This window comes from Bombus fervidus, chromosome 7 (assembly GCF_041682495.2).
Source record: "Bombus fervidus isolate BK054 chromosome 7, iyBomFerv1, whole genome shotgun sequence".
Classification (NCBI taxonomy): Eukaryota; Metazoa; Arthropoda; class Insecta; order Hymenoptera; family Apidae; genus Bombus; species Bombus fervidus.
Window position 1 is genome coordinate 14,289,248 of NC_091523.1, and position 21,152 is coordinate 14,310,399.

At 40.1% G+C, this 21,152-nt stretch overlaps 2 protein-coding genes across 3 annotated transcripts; both read right to left on the reverse strand.

Annotated features, from left to right (window-relative positions):
• Nucleotides 1–912: 912 nt before the first annotated feature.
• On the reverse strand, nucleotides 913–8,169 carry Dap (cyclin-dependent kinase inhibitor dacapo). Its single transcript, XM_072007942.1, has 2 exons — nucleotides 6,346–8,169; nucleotides 913–3,009 (listed from the first exon to the last, which is right to left on the reverse strand). The coding sequence occupies exons 1-2, from the start codon at nucleotides 6,917–6,919 to the stop codon at nucleotides 2,909–2,911; spliced, it is 675 nt and encodes a 224-aa protein (XP_071864043.1). The 5' UTR covers nucleotides 6,920–8,169; the 3' UTR covers nucleotides 913–2,908.
• Nucleotides 8,170–11,225: 3,056 nt separating this feature from the next.
• Nucleotides 11,226–20,780, reverse strand: LOC139988785 (uncharacterized). 2 transcript variants are annotated; one of them, XM_072006507.1, is made up of 3 exons: nucleotides 20,701–20,780; nucleotides 12,033–12,207; nucleotides 11,226–11,936 (listed from the first exon to the last, which is right to left on the reverse strand). In XM_072006507.1, exons 1-3 carry the CDS (start codon nucleotides 20,718–20,720, stop codon nucleotides 11,709–11,711), a joined length of 423 nt encoding a protein of 140 aa, XP_071862608.1. In that variant the 5' UTR covers nucleotides 20,721–20,780; the 3' UTR covers nucleotides 11,226–11,708. The 2 variants fall into 2 exon arrangements, with proteins under 2 accessions (XP_071862608.1, XP_071862607.1); XM_072006506.1 differs by lacking the exon at nucleotides 20,701–20,780 and adding an exon at nucleotides 14,299–14,574.
• Nucleotides 20,781–21,152: the final 372 nt, after the last annotated feature.

Genomic DNA, 21,152 nt, shown 5'->3' on the forward strand with positions numbered 1-21,152 from the left:
ACAGATAGAATTCTTACGCGAATACCAACTGGATATGAGGCACTGGGTATTTCTGCTCACCCTTTTTATTTTGACATTCGCCCACACAAACAAACATCATGCACACGTGCTCAAACATATGCAACCTTTCATACTCTTTCTATGGGGACTTTTACGTCACGTTTGAAACGCACATATACATCTATGCTTATTACAAATAAGAAGTACACGCTAAGTTATGTTTACTGAGATCATACTAATACATCACAGGGTTACATAGGCATAAGATTATTCTCTTTTACTATTTTTTTTCGTTTTTTTCCCGACGGCAGACTACCTTCTTCCTTATGTCGCGATCCTTTTAGATCTAACGAGATTCTATAGTCGTTCGACGCGTCTTTTTCACGCTAGGTAGGGAAAAAAAAAAAAGAAAAAAAAGAAAGAAAAGAAAAGCTAACATCAAATTTGTCCATTATGCACAGTCTGCCGTCGAACATCGTTTTGTTTCGATAATTCGTCATAATTTCACGTGCTTATCCGTATGAGTAGTCAACGAATTGGAAGTTTTGTCGAGGAGGAATAAAATTCAAACGTGCTCCGTACAAAACTGTTACTTCAATATGATTTCTTATCGCGATGCTCTCATAGTACGAGTATCGTAGCCATGAAAGCGCTATTGAAACATCGAATACACAGTAACCGGTATGAAAAACGACCATTAGAATTCCACAACGAATCAGTTCTACCACTCATAGCGCACTTCGCGAGTGAACTACGAAAAAAATAGCTTGTAACCACCAGTCGTATTTTTGAATTATAATCTCAAAGTGGGAAAGGAGTGAACGGAAAAAGTGTGCACCGGGAACAGGAGGATACGATTCAAGGGGCATACTTCACAGGATGGCGTTAACAAAATTATCATAAACAAAAAGAAAAAAAAAAGAACTTGTAATAAACAGCTACCATTATAAAATCAATATACCATTTAAGATATACAATTACATTTACATTAATATTATGTTTTGTGTAAATTCATTTGCGACGAAGAAAGTAACGAAGGAAAGTTTTGGTTTGTTCCAAAATCTGTAAACAGCATGTACGTCAAACACATCGTACTTTCGTTAACACGGTAAAAAACGATTCGAATACAAGTTGCATCGTTGCATAATTTCAAGAACCGTTTAAAGACCTCCAGAAGCTACGATTTGTATTTGTACTCGTGAAATATTTCCAAATAAACCTACGCATTCTCTTAGGTGTAAGCTGCGCAAAATTTCAGACTACTACTACCAACTCGAAGAAACAAAAGATAGGCTACGGAGAACTTTCAACGGCTTTGATCACGCTACACCACCAATACCTAATGTCTGATCGTAAAACATTAAAAATGCGAGTAAATTCTTCGTGATGATTTGTACAAAAGAAAAAAAAAAAAGATGAACGAAGATAGTAAAGTAAAGAATTCATTTAAAAAGCCAAACGAAGATTGCGTCTTATATTTATAGAACAGCTATAAATTTGATTGTTACAGTCCATGAAATACGTAAGTAACGCAAATTTGATCAACGTTTTCTTTCTTTCTTCTAGAAAATATATTTAAAAAGATTACAATCTTCACGAAGCTTTAGATTTTTAAATATACTCTAACACTTAACGGGATTCATGGTGATGAAGTGAATAGGAAAAATGAGAATGGGCAAGCCAAATGTGATAAGGGTTCCTTCTTCGAAGGTATAAGGTAAGAAAAAAGTCGCGGGGGTGATTTGGCATCGGCTGTACTTTCTTAAAATTGTACAGGAGATCAATGCTTAAACATGGGTAACCAACTACAATCTAAATCATATCTTTCTCCCCGTTAATTGTCCTCGAGATTGGTCTCTTTTCGGCTACAAAAATATGATTGCGTTCCTTTTGTATTCTCAAATGTGTAAAAATCATGGTCGAAATTTCGTCTCTTATATTTTTGTACATTATACGTAAAAGAAATCTAATGTCGTATGATTTCGCGACCGTTTCAAGGACACAGTCAAAACTGTCGCGAAATTCGTCCGATAGATTCAGCTTCGTTATTATTTATACGTAGATATGTATGTTCAAACATCTGTGGGTCCTCATTGAATGAAACAGTCGATGAAAACTCACAGAGTGTCGATCGAAACATTCTCCGATTTCAAAAAAATTCGTAGATCAGGCTCAAGTATAGCCTTTCTTGCGTGAATTTTAATAGAAACGCAATTCACTTTCACTTAATACCTATTTTTAACATGTACATATCAAGGTATTTATATATTTTTTGTCTGTTTACACTTACATCAAAATGTACCTATGTGTGCGACGACCTCGTCACTAACTTACTCTCGCTTCGTATCAGAATTAAACGGACAATATATTACATTAATTAATTTCATGAAAAATTAACGTACTCACACACACTTTCTCTCTCTCTCTCTCTCTCTCTTCCTTCCTCTCTCTCTCTCTCTCTCTCTCTTTCTCTTCCTATCGTTGTATATATTCTAATCTGTGTAGCCTAATGCAAAAGAACAAAACGACACGAATGAGATATAAAAAAAGAAGAAAAAAGGAAAAAAAGGGGAGATAGCAACAACCATGGAATATCGTCCTTCTTGTATTCGTACTTCCTAATTAATGTCGTTGTTGCTACTATTTTGTAAATTTCCGTGGCATGTCTACGAAAGTATACGCAATGAAACAAACGGCACTACTCCATTTCTTTTTCTCCCACCGTTTTCGCCTATATTCATGGCGGATAAATCTACGTGAATGGCACAGCCAACGGACCTCGCGCCTCCTGCCAGAGCTTCTGCCTTTCTCGTTCCTCCTGGCAGTGATGCTTCGTGTTTCCGGTCCCACTCGCGCTCCAAGGAGATGGAAGAAGACAGCGAGGCTGAAGGAGGAAGCTGGAAGGCTTTTAGCTGCGTATCTGACCCGCGTTGCGAGCGATCTTCTCCGGCGGCTCTATCATGCTCTTCGCGCTACCGTTTAGGCTACGTTTACGACTCTTCATGAAGTCTGGAAACACACAACAAACCAAACATGTATACATACGTATACCACATGTATTACACGCGATTTATTTTCAGTTTCATTAATATTGTACATCAACGATACCGATAACAGGTGTTCCTGATATGTGATCAATGATGAAAACAATAACAAGTGTACACACAAACACACACGCGCGCGCGCGCGCGCGCGTACTTCTGAATCGATGTGTACAACAGAGAAAGAAAGGAATTAACGAAAAAGCATTTAAATCGGAATGCTTATAATCGCATGCAATATAAAATTTGATCTCGTGCACGATCTAGCTAGACCAATGCACGTACGTCAAATCGCATTCGCGATAACCTTACGAATACAGTACCGACTCACATGCTTATTAATTATATCGGCGACTGATAAGATACGAGCAAATCTTCGTAATATTCGTTAAAGTGTTAAAGCATGCCGATACGGCTCAACACAGCGGGACAAAGAGAGATAAAAGCGAGCAAAGAATTTCGAATAAGATACATGCAATTTCATTTCTTCCATATACGCTTTGTTTGCGAACTTCTCGTGAGTCATGATATAGGAAGCTTGCAGAAAAACACAGTCTGCGCTAGGTTGATACTCGTAATCGTGAGTCATATCACATTGCTTTCAGCACGTACCAAACACAAAACCTCTGCCTACCCTTTCTCCAACCAACATTCGGCGAATTTCCACGGGAAAATTCGATACATCTGTTCGATTTCCCTGACTAACCCTCTGCATCTAAATCCAAACATATTGCCACGCGACACAAATTAAGCACATTTCAGGGACATCTGTGATGCAGTCTACCTAACCCCCTTCCAATCGTTACGTTACGAATCGAGCACATAAAAATTAATAACTTCGAAGGTGACACGTTACACGTTATTATTACGAAATATTTTTATGCCTTAAATATTCCTGAAACTTCGATATTTTCTTATCCAATATCTCTCTCTCCTTTTTTCTACATACATCTAAATATCTAAAATTTATTTTACGTACACTATATGTGTTATTAAACGTTGGAAAAGTAGCTTCGTTCGATATCTACGAGCAAAATCGTCGCGTGCAATTTAAATAGCTCGAACTGCATTCAGCACATGCGGGTTGCAATCGTCGTGCCGGCTAATCCTGATTTTAAATACCGTTCGACCCTCGTAACGTAGTACCATCCAGAGGGTTGTTTGTCAGAGATGCACGATTGTGAGCACAGCTGATACCCCCATGCGCGTAACACGCAGGAGGTATCGCTCGCAGAACGGAACGCGCGTGCGAACAAAAGCCGATGACGGAGGGGTGTGCGGAAGAGAATGGGACGGGGGTGCGCGTTTCTATCAACCCCATATGGACTGCACAGCTGACCGCGTGCGGCTCATTAATAACGTACGTTAGGAAAATCATTTTTGCGCCCCCATCGTACTCACGATCCCACAACGAACTCGCGTACGTTACGAAAACACACGCTACGTCTCTCCCGTATATTTGAAAAAACAGACAGGGAGTTCGCTCATCGCGAAAAGAATCCTATCGAGAGATCAAAACGCATCCGGTGTATCGATCCGGTTAATCGAATGGCCAGCGTATCGTACGATATTATCGTCATCTAATAACGGTCACGCGCAGCACGCGACCATATTCAGTCTAGTCTTCGAATCAACACGATACAGGTAAATACAATTACACGCGACTCAGTGCTGCAATTACTGTTTGTCTGTCTCGAGTACATGAGATTATACTTTGAAGTTTGAAAAAAAAAAAAAAAAAAGAAAAAAGAGAGGAAAAAAGAAAAATCGTCACGAAGAAAATATGGAAACAATTTTACGAAGATTCCATCGATTTTACTATGTCTCGAGACAATGTTTTTTGGGATAATACTATCAAGATGGGCAATTCCAAGATTCGCGAAAGGAACTCTCAGGGTATAAACAAAAGTGCGTGCGATGCTGCGGCGCAAAATGTGTTTACACGCGTGTAGATGCATGCGTGCGGGACATATGACGAGTCACGTCCAGAAATAGTCGCGTCGCGTGGGTGGTGTGCACGCCTGAATAATAAATAGGCGAAAAAAGGGGAACTAGACCGTGAGGTACGGGTCCAAACAAGATGGCCGTATGCAACATACAAACGCAACGCGGAAAATCATGTGCGACGGGAGATGTCGAACCAGACGGCGCAGCGTCCATTTAATTTTTTTTTTTTTCTCGATAAAGAAAACAGACGATGTCTCGAGTAACCAGATGGCATCACTTGTGTCTCGTTGTCTAGACGATCGGTAGAGAAATTACGAATAATATTTATCGTTATGTCATCCTTGTTTACGTGCGCGTACGACGAATTATCAAGCGATAACTATCCGGGAGAAAAAAATATTTGTGGTGAATTTTATTCCGTCGATCTTATCAATAACTAGGAAAGCTCAATTCTTTTATCTATCTTTCAATCCGTAGGTATAATTTCATTGTTCACTAGTTAAATAAGCAATCACGTTGAACTTTATCATCGATTGACCATAAATTGACACGATGCAGTATCTTTTGCAACGATCGGAGAAAATCATTAGAAACAATTTCTTTCTAAGAAAAAAGCGCGTACTCGTTCGATCAGTGACTGGATACAATTCATTTCCTAGATCAAGTGTTTTCGTAATTACGTAAATTACGACGACCTTTCGGCCGACGAATTAGATTGACCTAGGATAAGCTACTTCCCGCATAAATAATGCCAGCAAATTAACTTCGATAACATGCATCGATTAAACAGAATAATTCAGGAAACCTCGTGTCCCCGAGTATGTAATTACGTAACTTCTCGCGAACAGATTGGCGCGTAGTAAAACGGTGCGAAAAACACTGTTCTTTAACGAGTGCAACGATAATCTTAAAAGTATTCTACTTTTTGTTCGCTCGTGTTAAGTATGTAATTTATGACACAAAAATTTAGAGAAGCAAAAAGAACAAAAAAGAAATAAAGTAAAAAGTGAAAAATTAGTACTTTGCGTGAGAATGCAACGTTTAATTTATCTTGGACTTCTAGCCTATGTATGCAAATAATTAAGAGTTATCGATATCATTGCAAGTAACTATTCAACTCCAAAACATGCTATTCATTCGCTAAAGAAAGAGTTAATCTCCTCCAATAGAGTTGCATTAAAAAATAAGCGAAAGAGTTCTTATAATACAGAACATAGTAACCGGCATGACGCTCTATCTCTAATGGTATCGTAAGAGTGGTAAGCGCACAGCGCACGTGCTTGTGCACGTTGCCATCCTACTCCGCATCGTATACAATACAAGTGATGAGATTAAAAAAATTTACGTTATCACTTACCGGTTATGGAGGACTGTTTTCTCGTTGTGGAGGTTGATAAAACAGGGGTAGTGGGTTCAGCGATGTATATTTTCTTGTCCGAATCGAAGTCGAACAAATCGTTGGTGGTGATTTCGCCGATCTGTGGTACTCTTGGCTCCTGTGGTGGCGTTCTCTCCGATTTCGATAAAATCGGAGTTACCGGAGACGAAGAATCTTTACGGAGGAATCTTGTGGTAGGCGAGGAATCTCGTAGTTTCCGAGGTGTACTAGGTGCGTGTTTCCTTAAGTAGGGCATACCTCGTAGGGCATAGGGTTCAGGCACCACATCCTGTGGTGTAACTAACTCCCATTCGTACCTCGAATTAGCTTTTGGTATTTCCAAGTGAAAGTCAAAGCCCCATCTTTCGGCATCGAGTATGGATTGAGCGCGAAGCTCCCTTTCCGCCAATGCACGAGCTGCGGCGTGATCCACGGGTCCGAATAAGTCCCTTCGAACACGGGCAAGGGCTGCTCTGTTCGGCACCGTTCGTCCTCCACCCAAATTCCTGCTCATTTCCGTCATCATCACCGGATTCAACACTCGAGCGCTCATATTTCGTTAGTCTTTCACGCCGGCAACGTTGCCGTTCTCCCTCGCAGTTACCAATAACCAAGCGTTTTCACGAATAAACAGCTTCCGTTTCTCTTCACGCAGTCACTACTTTTCTCACTCCCTGTCTCCTTCCGTCCTTCTCTCTTTCAGCGTCACTGTTTTCGATTCGCGATTCGCCACTACTGAATCTACACAACACGATCGATTTCAATAGACGCACGGCGCTGTTTTAGAAGTCGACCTTTTTTGCATTGATTTTTACGCGTTACATACATACGTCCCATTTACGGAGATGATTCTTCTTCCAGGAATTGTTCACAGTACGTTGAAATACTCGCGGCTCACGAAGATGTGGCAACGTTGTCGTGGCGCGACACACCGAATTTCGAATAATGGCCGTGCTCAGCGTCGCCTCGCGACTACGCTGATCGTTGAGTGGCTGGTGGGTGCACCCAACACTTTCTGACGTTGATTTTTTCACGGGGCACATCCGCGAATTCGAAGTTAGAGTTAAAAACTGAGTGTATCATCGACAATGCGAAGGGTGTACGACGAAAGTAGAAGGTTTGGCAACACGGTAAACACAGTATTGCGTATCACGATGAAAGAGCGAGAGGCAAGACAGGAAAACAGTAACAACTATCTCATATTTCATCAGAGATGGGTATACAACTCCACAGTCGAAACAACCGAAATAGATGTCAGCAATCGAACACGTTTCCAAGTTTTTTTCTTCTCTTCTCACAGATCTGTCGCTATAGCCCGCGGGAAGAACAAACCGGCAACGTTGCTCGCACTTGCGCGTGAGCATCCAAGAGACGACGAACGTGTTTCGACGTATTCCCGCGAAGGTTATTACCACGTTACTGTTGAAATTAAAAACTGGTCGTGCATCGGCCCTCTGAGTTCACAATTATCACGTCTGTGTAATGTGAAGCACATAGATATATTACACAATATTTCTCGCTCGGCAAAAGAATATTTTGCGTAAAACGTTATTGCACACGGCCCGAAAGCACCAATATGCTGTTCGCTGACACGGTGGGGAGCCACTGAATCGACTCTGATACTGCATAAACTCTAAATGAAAACAGTACCGCGCTTCCCGCCAAATACACGACTGTCAAGACACGCGCGTGGTTCCAAGTTCGGCGGAAGGTCGTATACGATTGCGCAGTTATGTTGACGCTGACGAGGTACGTGCGTGCTCTGTAATGCACGGAGTTACGCGAAGACACGTTCCACACGTGTAAAGCGCTCTCTAGCGACTGAAGCATGCGCCTCTCAATGCAAGTAACCAAGCCTCTAAATACATCGGCTGTTTTCGGCTACCTTCGGCTCATTCGGTGTCACCCCTTTTTCCTCTCCGCGCGTCAGGGAGAAACGAAATAACCGCCATTTGCAGAATATAGTTCCTTCAACCTGAGCGCACAATTTCAAGCCTTTGAAAATACGTACGAGAAGGCTGTACAGTTATCGGCCCCTTCCACGGCAACATAAACGAGTAGAATGCTGATTGTAACCATCGGATGCGTCCCAGTATGCCAACATCCATGGTAAATACCACCCAACTTTACTTTTCTACATTCAGGGGGACTGTACTACCGAGAAGGTTGGGATAAGTAATAGGTCACTGTTGTCTCCTTTACCACTCCCATTTTCACCACGCGCGACTGCGTTCAATGCACGATCGAATCTGTGTTTGATTCAAAGTAAAATACGATAACTTAAAAATTTGGAATTATAAAAAGCAATCTTTGAATTTTAGGTATAACGACTTCTTGCAAAGAATAGTTGCCGCGTTTAATCAACTTCAAGATAAAATTTTTCGATATATGTTTGATAAATTTATGATATACGTGCGTATGAGAAATCCACAAGTGATTGGAAGAAAAAAATGATGCGCATTGTATGTTGACAAAGAAACGAAAAATAAACAAGTCCAGCTTTCAAAACAACGGCTGTAATCTTATCACGGACACTCGTGCGTACGTTTATTCGGCGGATTTCCATGTTTGCATGGCAGTACGTTACACACGGTGAATTTATTTGCATACTCTTCAGATTATCATCGTCATTTTATTTCAACTGATATAAGGCTACTGTCTCTAGGCACTATGGTGAGAACCAGAATATGTTTTGCAAGATGTAAAAATAAAATCTCGTCCGGTATTAATATTCTCGACAAAGCAAAGATGAGTTCCGTATCCGTATCTACTAATTGTAAGTCTGACTTCTTATATATTTGAATTTATTGATTCAGCGAATTGTTTGCATTTAAATAACAACTATGCTTTTAAATATTTCAATGATCGATGTAAATATTTATATCTTTATACGGGAATGAACATAAGTATTGATTCATTAACATTATGTAAATGTAAAATGTGAATTCGTATTTACTCGTTAAGCTTTATATATGTGACAGTTGATGGTTCTTAAGCAACAGATGTTTATTGCGACGCTGCTAAGAGAAGATACGAAATAAACGAGGTGAATCGACACTTTTCAATGATAATTGTCAATTTACCTCGTTGTTGTTCTCGTGGCCTGAATCGTGTCTCGTATGGAAGGCAATGGGGAAATAGTTTTCTATCGCGTGCGAAGCAACTCGCGTTGAACGAACCGTACATAGACGATCGCCGCAACCAATCAGGGAACCCGTGTGCCAAGTAACGTTGAATAGTGTTAGTGTATATCCGTCTGGTAGAATATGGCTGACCAACTGGCGCTACTGTACATTCGCGGGAAGTTTTAAATGTTCGAGCCTAATAAAATTCGAACAATAACTTCGTACATATTACCTTTATGTTATATCAGTCACGTCTTCTTTATAAACGTTTAAAGGGACTCAAAGAAAAATCTCTCTTTGCTCATCTTGAGAATATTTAATATCTGTAATATTTTACCGTTACTATCCAATTACTTTTTTGTCATTGAGATATATTCTTTATATCGTATATTACGGATAACTACTTTATCGAAAATGAACAAAAATGAAAAACATAAAAAAGAGTGAGAGAGATGTATTCGGAACGGAGCAGATTCTCATGAGAGAACTGCAAAGCTTGTTGTTGAAAATGAAAATCCCACGCAACATCCAGGAAGTGGTGAGGGTGGCACCGGATGCATCTCAATGAGGGGAGAACGAGCGAATGAGTCGCGTAAAACAATCCTTTTTGCGTTTCGCAAAGACTACCGTCTCTCTTTCATCTGCGGTTAGGTGGGGTACCCGTTTAGCAAGGTATTCCGTTGCACAGGTGTTTTCTCATGGTTTGTCGTAAACGAAGGATGGAAAATAAATATGTACCGTTTCCTCTTATAACGTCTTCTGCGTTCATCTCTCGAACGATGAGCTTAGGTCTATTCTAGATTACTTCTCAAGGAAGCCTTGTGTTATACATTCTGAATAGACGACCGGAAGACGCGTGGCTGCGTCTGTATCACTGTGTTTACTACCAAAAGAGTCACCTGTTCCATCAGTAAAAGTATTTCACTATCAAATCCAAGTTTATCGTTGGTATATGTATGTTATCTCGTCGCGTGCACGCCGCCATAGAGTGAAAATGCAGCCGTGATAAATCATCTGATTCGAGATCAAGGTGGTGGGTTGAAACTGAGAATGAAGACGAGAATGAACGAAATTTTTTTTTAATAGAATGACTGTTCATTTTATCCAATAGAAAGTTCTTTGTAAGTATCACTCATTGATACTTCATTAGCGATAGCCGTTAGTACATACACATGTAGTTGTTCAGCATAGAAGTATTGTATGGTCGAGGGGGCGAACAATGAAGATGGTGTACGTTATACGCAAATATCTTTTGTCGTACTCGCGATTGTACCCACTTCCGTGGGAATTCGCGGAACGGAAGTGCAATTTCTGGCAATGGGTACACCGCCATCATCGTGGCCAGCTTCCATAGCGCGAGCAGAGTGAAAAAAAGAAGAACGATTCTTAAGAAACGATGCCAGGTGCACACGCTGCCTTCTCACGAGAACTTGAGATTAAGTTTAAGGAATCGTGATACTCGTGGAATCAAGTGTAACTAGCGCCGGCATTAGTAATCGTTACACTTTAACGACGTCATTCTATAGCAGAGGGATACTTCATTCGTCGGTATCATTTCTTCGGTAGATACATACAGCAGATGTGTCATCTTATTCTCGTGCCTAAGATTCAGGTCACACATAAGTCATGCACCATGTGCTTCCAAGCATCCGTCTGTATGAATCTCGTGTCGCAGTTGCTTTGTTTTATTAAAACGTAGGAGAAATGAAAAGCATTTGGAAATCACACACAGGATTATAAAGTTATAGATAAATATAATATATTACTTCATCTATCTATAAAAAGTACAAGGTCATCTGTATAATTTATTCACATTATAATATCATTCGTTTACTAATCACATATATAACAATATTAAATAATCATGTAAAATGGAATAAAATCAAGATAAATAATACAATAACAAATATCACGACAAATGATCTCGAACATTCGATTGTCGAATTGTCATTATGAGTGAGAATTTTTAATAATTTAAATAAAAAGATTAACTTTGGTTTACTAGCTCCTCAGACACTAATGCGTGTCTATTCTGACTAGAAGTCGAATCAGTATTTTTTGCGATCAATAACTTCGCAATTTCTATCCGAACTTTACTTACTCCAATTTAGTCAACTTCATAGTACAAAACTTGTTTTCTGGTTCCATTGACAAAAATGAACTTTTTGCATCAGCAAAAAGGTCAGCATGAGCAAAGTATTTTGTAATTACGTACATTCACGTACTATCAGTCACTTTTTCGTCATCTTTGCCTTCCACGTGGTCCTGCATCGTAATGTCATCGTCTTGTACGTCTTCTTCTTGCATCGTTTGTAAATTTTCTATTCGATTTTTTGTCTCCAACGGATTACAGATTTCATTTCCGTGCTGGTCAAGTTTCACCCATACATAACGACCAGGTAGAGGTTCTTCCTTCTCGAAGTCGAAGTTCCACCTTTCCTTAGCCTGTTTTCAAAAAAAAAAAAAAAGAAAAAATCTAAAGAAAATTCAATCAATGAATCACTGCCGATCAAGATGAATTATGTCTGATTTATTACGCACGTTTTCTCGATTTTTTCGTGTCTCTTCGAAAAAGCAGTTGTCCTCGACACCAGAATTTCGTACCGATTCCGTTTCGTTATCATCGTCTTCGTCTTGAAAAAGTCTTCTTCGCACGCTACGGAGTCTTCTTCCCTCTTGTATATCGATGTTTGGATATTGCATCATGAGTCGAGCCCTTCGCACATTCAGATTAAGTTTACGTTAAAAAGAAAGAATCGGAGAAAGAGAAACGATTCGTTTCAGTCAAGTTACTTGCGATAAATTAAAGAAAGCTATGACAAATATATGATAGAAGACTAAAATGTTATGCAGAGAAACGAAAGTGACATGCTATGCATAAATAGGGATAAGGGAATTCTCAAGAGTATATGACAACTTTAGTTACTAATGCTACGCACGATTTAGCATAGATAATAGTTCTTTGTAGTGTGTAAACAATGTGATTGTATCGTGACTTGCCGCGTTGCAGAGTATGCAAGCCTGCGCACGTGTGTTGGCAAACGAGAAAGAAAGAACAGAAGAGAAATCTATAGCACTCTCGGTCAATGTGCCGTTGAACGGATGTATTGGAATGCATATCACTTCCTGTACGAACGTAAGATTGCATATGGGATAATAGATGTTATTCAACTTATAAACGAGATAAACTTTTACGTATAACATCATATCTTTGATGAATTACAGTTTCTCAGGCGAATATTACTAATGTAATTTCTTTTCTAAAAACGACTGTTTCTTCGAGTCTTCTCTACAAAAAACTATACGAATAGTTGCTATGAACGTTAATCCTGTACATATCACGCGAAACCAGGCATTACTATCTTAACGTTTTGTTTCTATGCTCGATCATAAACTGGTTTTATATCGGAACTTTCGCTAATATCTAATGAACCTCTTGCTTCCCAATCAACTTGAGATACTTATGAGACAGGCAACCACTAATGTTAGACATCTAGTTGAATTTGGTATCCCAGAATGAAAGTTGAATACGAGCAAAGGATGCAACATTGTATCAAGGCAATTGGTTTTTTTTTTTTTGTAAAATTATATATACAAAAAGAGAAACAAACGTGTGTAACAAATTACAGTCAATTAAATTTGACTTTACTGCTTTAGTTAATTCTTTTAAGATTAATTGTTCGTATACGTCGTTAATCACAAACTGCAAAAGTTGTCGAGCTACAAAAAAACGTTTATTTTATTTCTATTCGCTATCGGATTGACCATTGTAAATAATGAATACTTGAAAGTTTAAAGTATGCAAATCAATATTTTTTCACGATTGTTCAACGTTAATCAATAACGCGCAAAACTTACTATGGAATTGATCTAAGAATAAACATGTAGCATAAATCATGTAATGTTTGACGGAACGAAAACACCCTCGGTAAATCAGAGAATCCGTGCCGACAAGCATGCACCTGTTCGATCTTTAAATTTGTTACCTATGGTAATGATATTTTATATTATAAATCAATTTATTCATAACGAAGATCTCTATAAATAAATGTCGCTAATTATATTATTTGCATTGTTAAAATTTCATCAATAAAAATTAATGTCGTGCATGATCTGTTCACCGGCTGTAAAACCGGCTGATAAGGAAAAGGTTAAAGTTCACATTGAAAATATCAATTCATGCAGAACGTTTCCAAGGTCTTGTGCACTAATCAAAGTATTAGTATTCATTCTCGCCGTGATTTTCATTTACTCACTGTCCGTGAAAGAAAATTGTCGTAGATTTAACGCGCGAATTTCTTTTATCACAGATCACAAATCACAGGTCACAGACACGTTAACACGTAATACAGTTCGGTCTGGTCTCATCCTGTAATCGAAACGACGCGTGTTTTCCTTCCTCGAAAATCCGTCTCTACGGTGAACTGTCAGCTAACGAAAAGTTCTTAGGTTGAATAGCAACGCGATCGATAATTCCATCGTTTTCGTCGGGGGTGTGGACTGGTACTAAAGTACGAGGGGGTATTTTAGTGCGCGCGCACATTGCAACGAGAAATACTGTCAGTGCGCATTCGCACGGATATCGATATGTGACACTCAATATACATACATCTATGTGCAATAATATCTCTCTATCGTTGTACTGGATCGCTCAATGGTAACCGTTCGATTGTTATATATGTATATCAATCTTCTTTTCTCTTCCTTTCATTGAAAATACGTTTACGTGTGATTCGTGTCAAGTTAGAATTTATTTTACTGATATCAGCAAATAACGGGATTATTTTACACGACCTTGAAAACTAACCTCGATCGTTCGCTCGTTACTTCTCGATTTCCGGAGATATTCTGGTTTGTATCCGAATTCGAATCCGTATTGCATTTTGACTTCATATCCATCGACTTTGAGGGACACTACTGACATTAAACTGACTACGCTGAGAGCTCGATAAGTGCACAAAGAGGAACGATTAGAATTGCACGCGAGGAACAGAGACGATGCAGCTGGTGCAAAGCTTAAACTGCGACTGACGGAAAGTCGGAATAGTTACTTGTATCCCAGGTGCAGCTGAGTAGCCTAGATTCTTCTTGCAGACTATTACTTATGTAGTGCAACAGACGCCTGCGCTAATACCCATTAACTGAATGATTGTCCGCATGGTGCGCAATAATACTAAATGGTGCAATTGATGAAAAAGATGATACATAATAATCTATAATATACGAAGTGACTCACGCAACTACGGACTAAGCTATAGTCCTGGAATTTTTTCTAAAACAAAATTTCGAACGATGCATGGTCTGATGAAGATTTTCTTTTGACGATTTTAAGATCGCTATTATCTTTGTAAGTGGAACTTTTTTTTTTATACATCGATCGATGTATCTTTTTATGCTCTATAAAAAGATATTATGGCACTCAGGTTGAGAAATGATTACTTTGCAAGGTATTTTAATTTTAATTTTATACGATTTATCGTACGAAAGACGAGGAAAACATAAACGCAAGAGTACATAGTGCGTCACGTTTTTCTTTTCTATCTTCTATTTCAGAGCTACAGTTTGTTTAGTTATACAAAATATTCTGTACATACAAATGTAATATATATACACAGAAGTAATACGAAATAACCGATTTATTCGCGGATCGATATCAGCTATTAGGAAGAAACTCTAGCACCTTTCTGATGACGAAAATTATCGATTTTCCAACGAATAATATCTATCTTCGAAGAATCGACGAACATGACAACGTAAAAGGGGGTAATCGTTCGACGAATAGTTTTTCTCGATGGATCGTATGCCCGATCGGAAGTTATATCGATGTCACCGGGATAGAGTATCGAATTGTTATTCTCAAGCGGTAAACTGATCGTTCGAAAGCAATCGATCAATATTTGCGAGCTGGAATAAAATCGAACGAACCACGAGGGCGAGTTGTTTGGAGCAAGGAAAGAGGTTTGCTGTTCGCGTTGCCAAGGAGAAAAACTGAAACGTTTCCGTGAGAGTATAGTTGGTAGAATGGCGGGAAGTAGAACGGTAGGAAATTCTCACATATAGATACTCGTATTCTCCGGAGAATTCTTCGAAGGTTGTAAAAAAGCGGCAGCTGAGAGAGCAACCTCCTAGCAGCACGATCGTCGAACATCTTCTTTTCTCGTTTTCCTTTGCCTTTTACACTTCCTTCGGTGATTCGACCTCTCTTAACGGCTCCAGAGCAACCGTCGCTTACCATACCGTTCCGGGCCGGTGTTCCGCGTCGTAACTTCCGAGGAAATTGCTGCAACTAGATCGCGCATAATTTTGCCTCCTGCCTTTTTTCTGTTCTTTCTCGTGACTCTGTAGCAATCAGCTAGATACGTGAAAAAAAGGAAAAAAAAAAAAAACATTTGAATACGCTTCGTCAGAATCTTCGCAAAGCGCGTGTATCAACTTTTTCCACCGTTCTGCTATTTAAAATCTATCTTATAAATATCTGCCACGTATCTTGACCATTCGCGAGAAGATTGACCTACGAGACCTTACAGGTTATCAGTTCCTATAAAGAGTATTTAGTAAAAAGACTTTTCACGTATCTCTTGTATCCATATCACGTATCATGATTCTCGTTTAAACCGTGTTCTCGCGGTTTGTCGACTCGTTTCTTCCCTAGCAACCCACGCAGCTGTCGATCATCGGCGACGAGCACGCCTTTCGAAACGCTTCGACCAGCAGGAGCGCTTTTAAACGGTGCCATCAATATTTTGCGTACCGAACGACAGCTGATATTTCAAATTTTTCGCTCGACCCCACCTCTCGAATTTCAACGAACCCTATCGACGAGGAAAAAAAGATGTATCGATGTTAAAAGTTAGCCAGATGCAGACTCGTGTTCTTCTTTCATATTATTCTAATCGTTGTTAGTTTAACTTTAACTTGTATTTGATACACATCTGCGACGAGTAATCATAATAAAAATAAAATCATTAATAAGAATAAAATCACCGTTGAGTAAGACATAAGATTAATGTCTCGTGTCGCTATAATCGAAAGCCATAAAAGAGAACCATTAAGATAAAAGCAAATGTAACACGTTCTTCGCAGAATTCGCTTAATTTCATCTAAACGAATACGAAATAGCAAAGAACGAATCGAGTGTGTTGCTATCTATGTTTGCTAGCTATATTGTTAATTATTCCGCTTGAATTATACTGACAAATGATTTCTTGCTGGATGGCTCAAAGAAATCTTTCATCGAGGAAACGTTCTGTGATCGCTCCGATGTTCGATACGGTGCAGTTCATTTGCATTTTGAACGTTCGTGGATCGCATCAGTCGTACAGATAATTATCCAGTCAAGGTGATTGCTAAAGTATACTTGGTTGGATTAGGAGTGGAAAAATTCTTGATCTAGCGGTACGGGAAATTGATTATTGGAAAGCGTCCAGGTTAAAGTTTGCAGTGTTCACAATCAGCTTGAACGTTTCACGCGTGTGACCAGCATGAACATGTCCAGTTGATGAGCATGTCTGATTAATATTAACGCTAGAGAAGCGAACCGTTACAGACCAAAAAAGAAGTACAACTGTAAACGCATTTTTTTACGGAACATCCAAACTCCCGTTTGAATTAATCCCAAGTGAATAGTGTATTTTGACGTAAACGATCTCTCACCTCTCGTAATTGGAATTTCGCCAAACAATTGCAAAGTGAAAGTTAACGAACGATATCGAAATAACTCTTTAAGTTTGATCGTGTCCTTGCCTTGATTCGTTATCAACATCGTGAAAATCGTATAGTTTTTCTTCATACCATTCGCTCGTATCGAACGTTCGATCGTCGAAACGATCGAAAGTTGTCGACATCGGATGAAGAATCGTGTTTTATAGTCGTACGAACGACTGTCATTGTGATAACGGTGTTGGTCATCGGGCGAGACACGTCGTACTTTCTTTTCCGTTCTTTTCAATCGCACGCAATTGTTGCAGACCTTTTTCATCCTTGAAATCACTTGATCAAACATTGCACTGGAAGCCGTTCGACTTTAATTCCCTTATCGATAATTGTACGAGCACGGTAAATTTGTTTTACATAATTCGCGAACACGAGATAGGTTCGACGATAAAAAAAGAATTTAACATCGGTAACCTGTAATTTCTCCGTAAACACGCGCCAGTCTCATTTTCGCTAAAATATCACTTGTCTCTCGTTTGCTCACAAATCACGCAGTTTTTACAGTCTTCCGACAACGCGGCATTTTAATCGAAACGATCGTTGAGATCGCATACGGTTCACGGTAAATCGCGTCCTCCTCAAACGGTCACATACAACAAATACCAAGCCGTTCTTATGAATGGAATGCATATTCATTCATTCCTTCGCAATATCGATGCACGTGTTGTTTGCCACGGATTTCAACATATGCTAAAATCTTTTTCGCCAACTGTCGCTTCCTGCATGTATCCACGGACCTTGAAATGTATTCCCGCCAAAAGGAATCATCTCGGTCACGCTCCGTTCGACGATGAAACGTGCAAAAAGAAAGCGGTGCTGCTATATAGAAAGGAAGCCGGACCTGTCTTTCCGATTCCGTCCCATTTCGACTACGGACGGTTCAGATCCCGAACTTCCTGCGAATAATACCCTAACCTTCTCGCTCGACAACCTTACGATCGATCAAAACACGTTTGCTCATTTTCTTGTCCTTTGTACGCGTTCGAGAATCGCGTTAAATGACTCTGATGCCGAAAGTGCTTCGATATCTCGAGACCTTTATGAAAAGAAGCAAAATAAATAGAACGAACCCTACCCATTAGGGACCAGACTGCACGACTTAGCGACACCCTTAAAAATTATTCCGTTCTTCCGACGTATGTGCTTTATCCTCTTTAAACGTCGCTTGGATCGTTACGGAGGGTCTCGTACAATTCGGAACGCCCTCGGGAATGTTTCCTGTCGGACGTTTTCATCCAGAGACGGACGTGTTTCCAGGGGCTGAAAGTTACGGTAGGAAAGCGAACGACGACTCACGTGCGACCAATCTGTCTCTGCGTCGCGTCGTCAAGAGACATTTATAGAAACAGGGAGACGGTGATGTCGCATAGCATGAGATACAAGAAACACACGCAAAAAGAGATAAGTCGGTGCGATTCAAGCGAATTGAAAATAGTTGAGATTAATTAGAGCGATGAGATTGAGATCACGTATCCTATGCAAAGCGGCTAATCGTGTTCGCTTTTGTTATGTCAGACGATTCGATAGCTTGAGCGTAATCGCTTTAAAATATGTACCCATTATCAAACCTGCTGATGGAATAACATTAACCACAGCACAATTAACGACTGAGTTATGCTTGTAAATGAACGGCACAAGATTATCAGTTACCTGTAATTCAAGTATACATATAATCACTTATACTCGTTAGTGGAAGAGTTTTCATAATGGCTTGGAAACGCGCATAGGAAAGTTATACGCAGCGTGTTCCGTAAACAAGAATTATTAAAAGTTCATTAACCGAGCATTCCAGGCACGATATAACAACGAAAAACCATTCTACAAATCGTATACGTAAATACCATATCTGGCAATAAGATTCACTCTATCGGTGTAACTCTAATGATCTTTATCGACTCGCTATCACCTTTTTAATCGATTTAAAACTTTACTCCAAGAATCGTCTTTCGCGACACGTATTTGCGTCACGTCCGTTACAAACATTCAACGATTAACACGGTGATCGATGAATCATTATTCGGAAGTTGACACAGTTTCTCTTCCTCTTTCGATTCCTATTCGACAGGAAGTTTTACAATTGCGATTGTAAATTCAAGACAATGAATGGTTCTAAAAATAGGTTAAACCACCCACTGCTGGTCGCGAATCTAGACGCCTCTTCGGCTTTTCCGTCGATTCTATGGACGAAAATAGATTCACGTAGGTCGCGGACGCAGCTGCGGATTTCTATCTAACATTTATTTCGTGTTCGCGTACCGTTCGCCCATTTGCGGCAGGTCAGTGACGTTACTCAGCCCACGTATCGCCTAACAAATGACACTCTTCCCCGACTTTCCATTGCAGAAATACAAGCATTCGAAAGTGACGCGTCGCGTGGACTCGATGAATTTTACGACCACCCTTTGCCGCGAGACGGCCTCTTACAGCTTTTTACCACTACGCCCACAGATTTCCAAACGTGCGTTTCATTTTGTCAATAAATCGAATCAAAACATTCGATTCTATTCTATCTATCCTAACTGCTCGTACCACTCAACTTGGTATCATCCGTTTGTTTCTCATTAATAGAGTGGAACTTGCGTTTCTTATTCGTCGAATCCAATTTCCTTTTACTTCTTCCGCTACGGGGTTCATAAATGGGACCGTGGTGCCAAACAAGAGATAAGAAAGTGAAAATACCGCGTACATATACTCGCCGTCTCCTGACCTACTAGGCTTCCGAACGACCTTTATGAAATTTCGAATCTTCTATTACTATATTATCCATTGCCTTGGAATTTAACAACGTGACTCATTATCTGCGCTGTTCCGTTAAGCAATTCTATACTTCAATGTATAGATTCTCTTCGTATTATTCTACCGACAATGACACACCCCGCTGGATACTGTTTTCGCCGAGATAGTTAAAGTAAAGAGAAAGGTGTCTCCTGGTTGCTGTGGGTGCATTCAACCTGTTCGGAATTTAAAACCCTCGCACAATAACCTCTCCTTTCGTACGCAGAGAAATCCAAGACTCGTCTTGTGAACTCGAGGAGCACAGGAAAGACCAAACCAACGATGTAACGTTACACTGTTAAATCCCGTATGAAACGTTAGTCACCAGTACTCTCTTCTCGTGAGTTACCGGATGCAGGAACGACCGCAATATGACAGGATCTCTGGTCGCCGAAGGGATGTGTCTTATCGCTAGGAAAAACCGTCATGCGATGTTCGAGTTCCATCTATGAACGTGAAAACTGGGTACCTATGCGTACCGCGATATTAGATTCGATCGAAACGAGTCTACGTCGATTTATCGTTAAACGTCAAATTGGCAATTTTTCTCCTTGGAATCGCGCGTTTACTCGTGGTTAATAAAGGAAAGATGATAAAATCGAAAGTCAAAGCGAGATAGTCGTTCTAAACACAATCGTGCGCCGTCCCAGTTTTCACTAGGGCACGGGAGTTAGCAAAGCGTTACAAGCATTCGCGATATCGCGTACCGCTATGGCCTCACCTGTGTCTCGCAGCCAGCATGTTGACAAAAGATTCGGATCCTGGAGGCGTTTCGCGATAGAACCGTTCTGCGCAACGTTTCACGCAGTAACTGAAGCTTTGGCTCCTTTATGAGGTGCAGAACGCGCTTGCAGCGCTTCCACGTTTTAAAACCCCTCGTGCATCGAACTGCATTCCATACGCTTAATCCATCTACGTATGTCTATTTATAAGTGAAAGAGCGTGTGGCCCTCTGCTCTTCGATACACCACCATCGTATGTACACACGGGCTATACGTGACGTATACGCAGAACCTTGTACACGTGCTACGTTGACGCGGTGTGTGCGCTTTTAACTCAGAGAAAGGAAGTCTATTTCCGGAAAAAAGGCAGTACCACGAAATGTGAAGAAGCACCCGGTCTGCAGTACCATCGAGGACGAAAAAGTCGTTTGGTTTGTGGATTAGACTTCGG

Bases quoted from the DNA above. Each gene is read 5' to 3' on its own strand.
- LOC139988785 (XM_072006506.1), bottom strand. From the start codon at position 14,390: ATGGATATGAAGTCAAAATGCAATACGGATTCGAATTCGGATACAAAC. The intron at 12,208-14,298 runs GTTAGTTTTCAA...GAATGTGCGAAG, and splicing joins GTAACGAGCGAACGATCGAG to GGCTCGACTCATGATGCAAT. The intron at 11,937-12,032 runs GTGCGTAATAAA...TTTTGAAAACAG, and splicing joins CACGAAAAAATCGAGAAAAC to GCTAAGGAAAGGTGGAACTT.
- Dap (XM_072007942.1), bottom strand. From the start codon at position 6,919: ATGAGCGCTCGAGTGTTGAATCCGGTGATGATGACGGAAATGAGCAGG. The intron at 3,010-6,345 runs GTAAGTGATAAC...GTGTGTTTCCAG, and splicing joins AAAACAGTCCTCCATAACCG to ACTTCATGAAGAGTCGTAAA.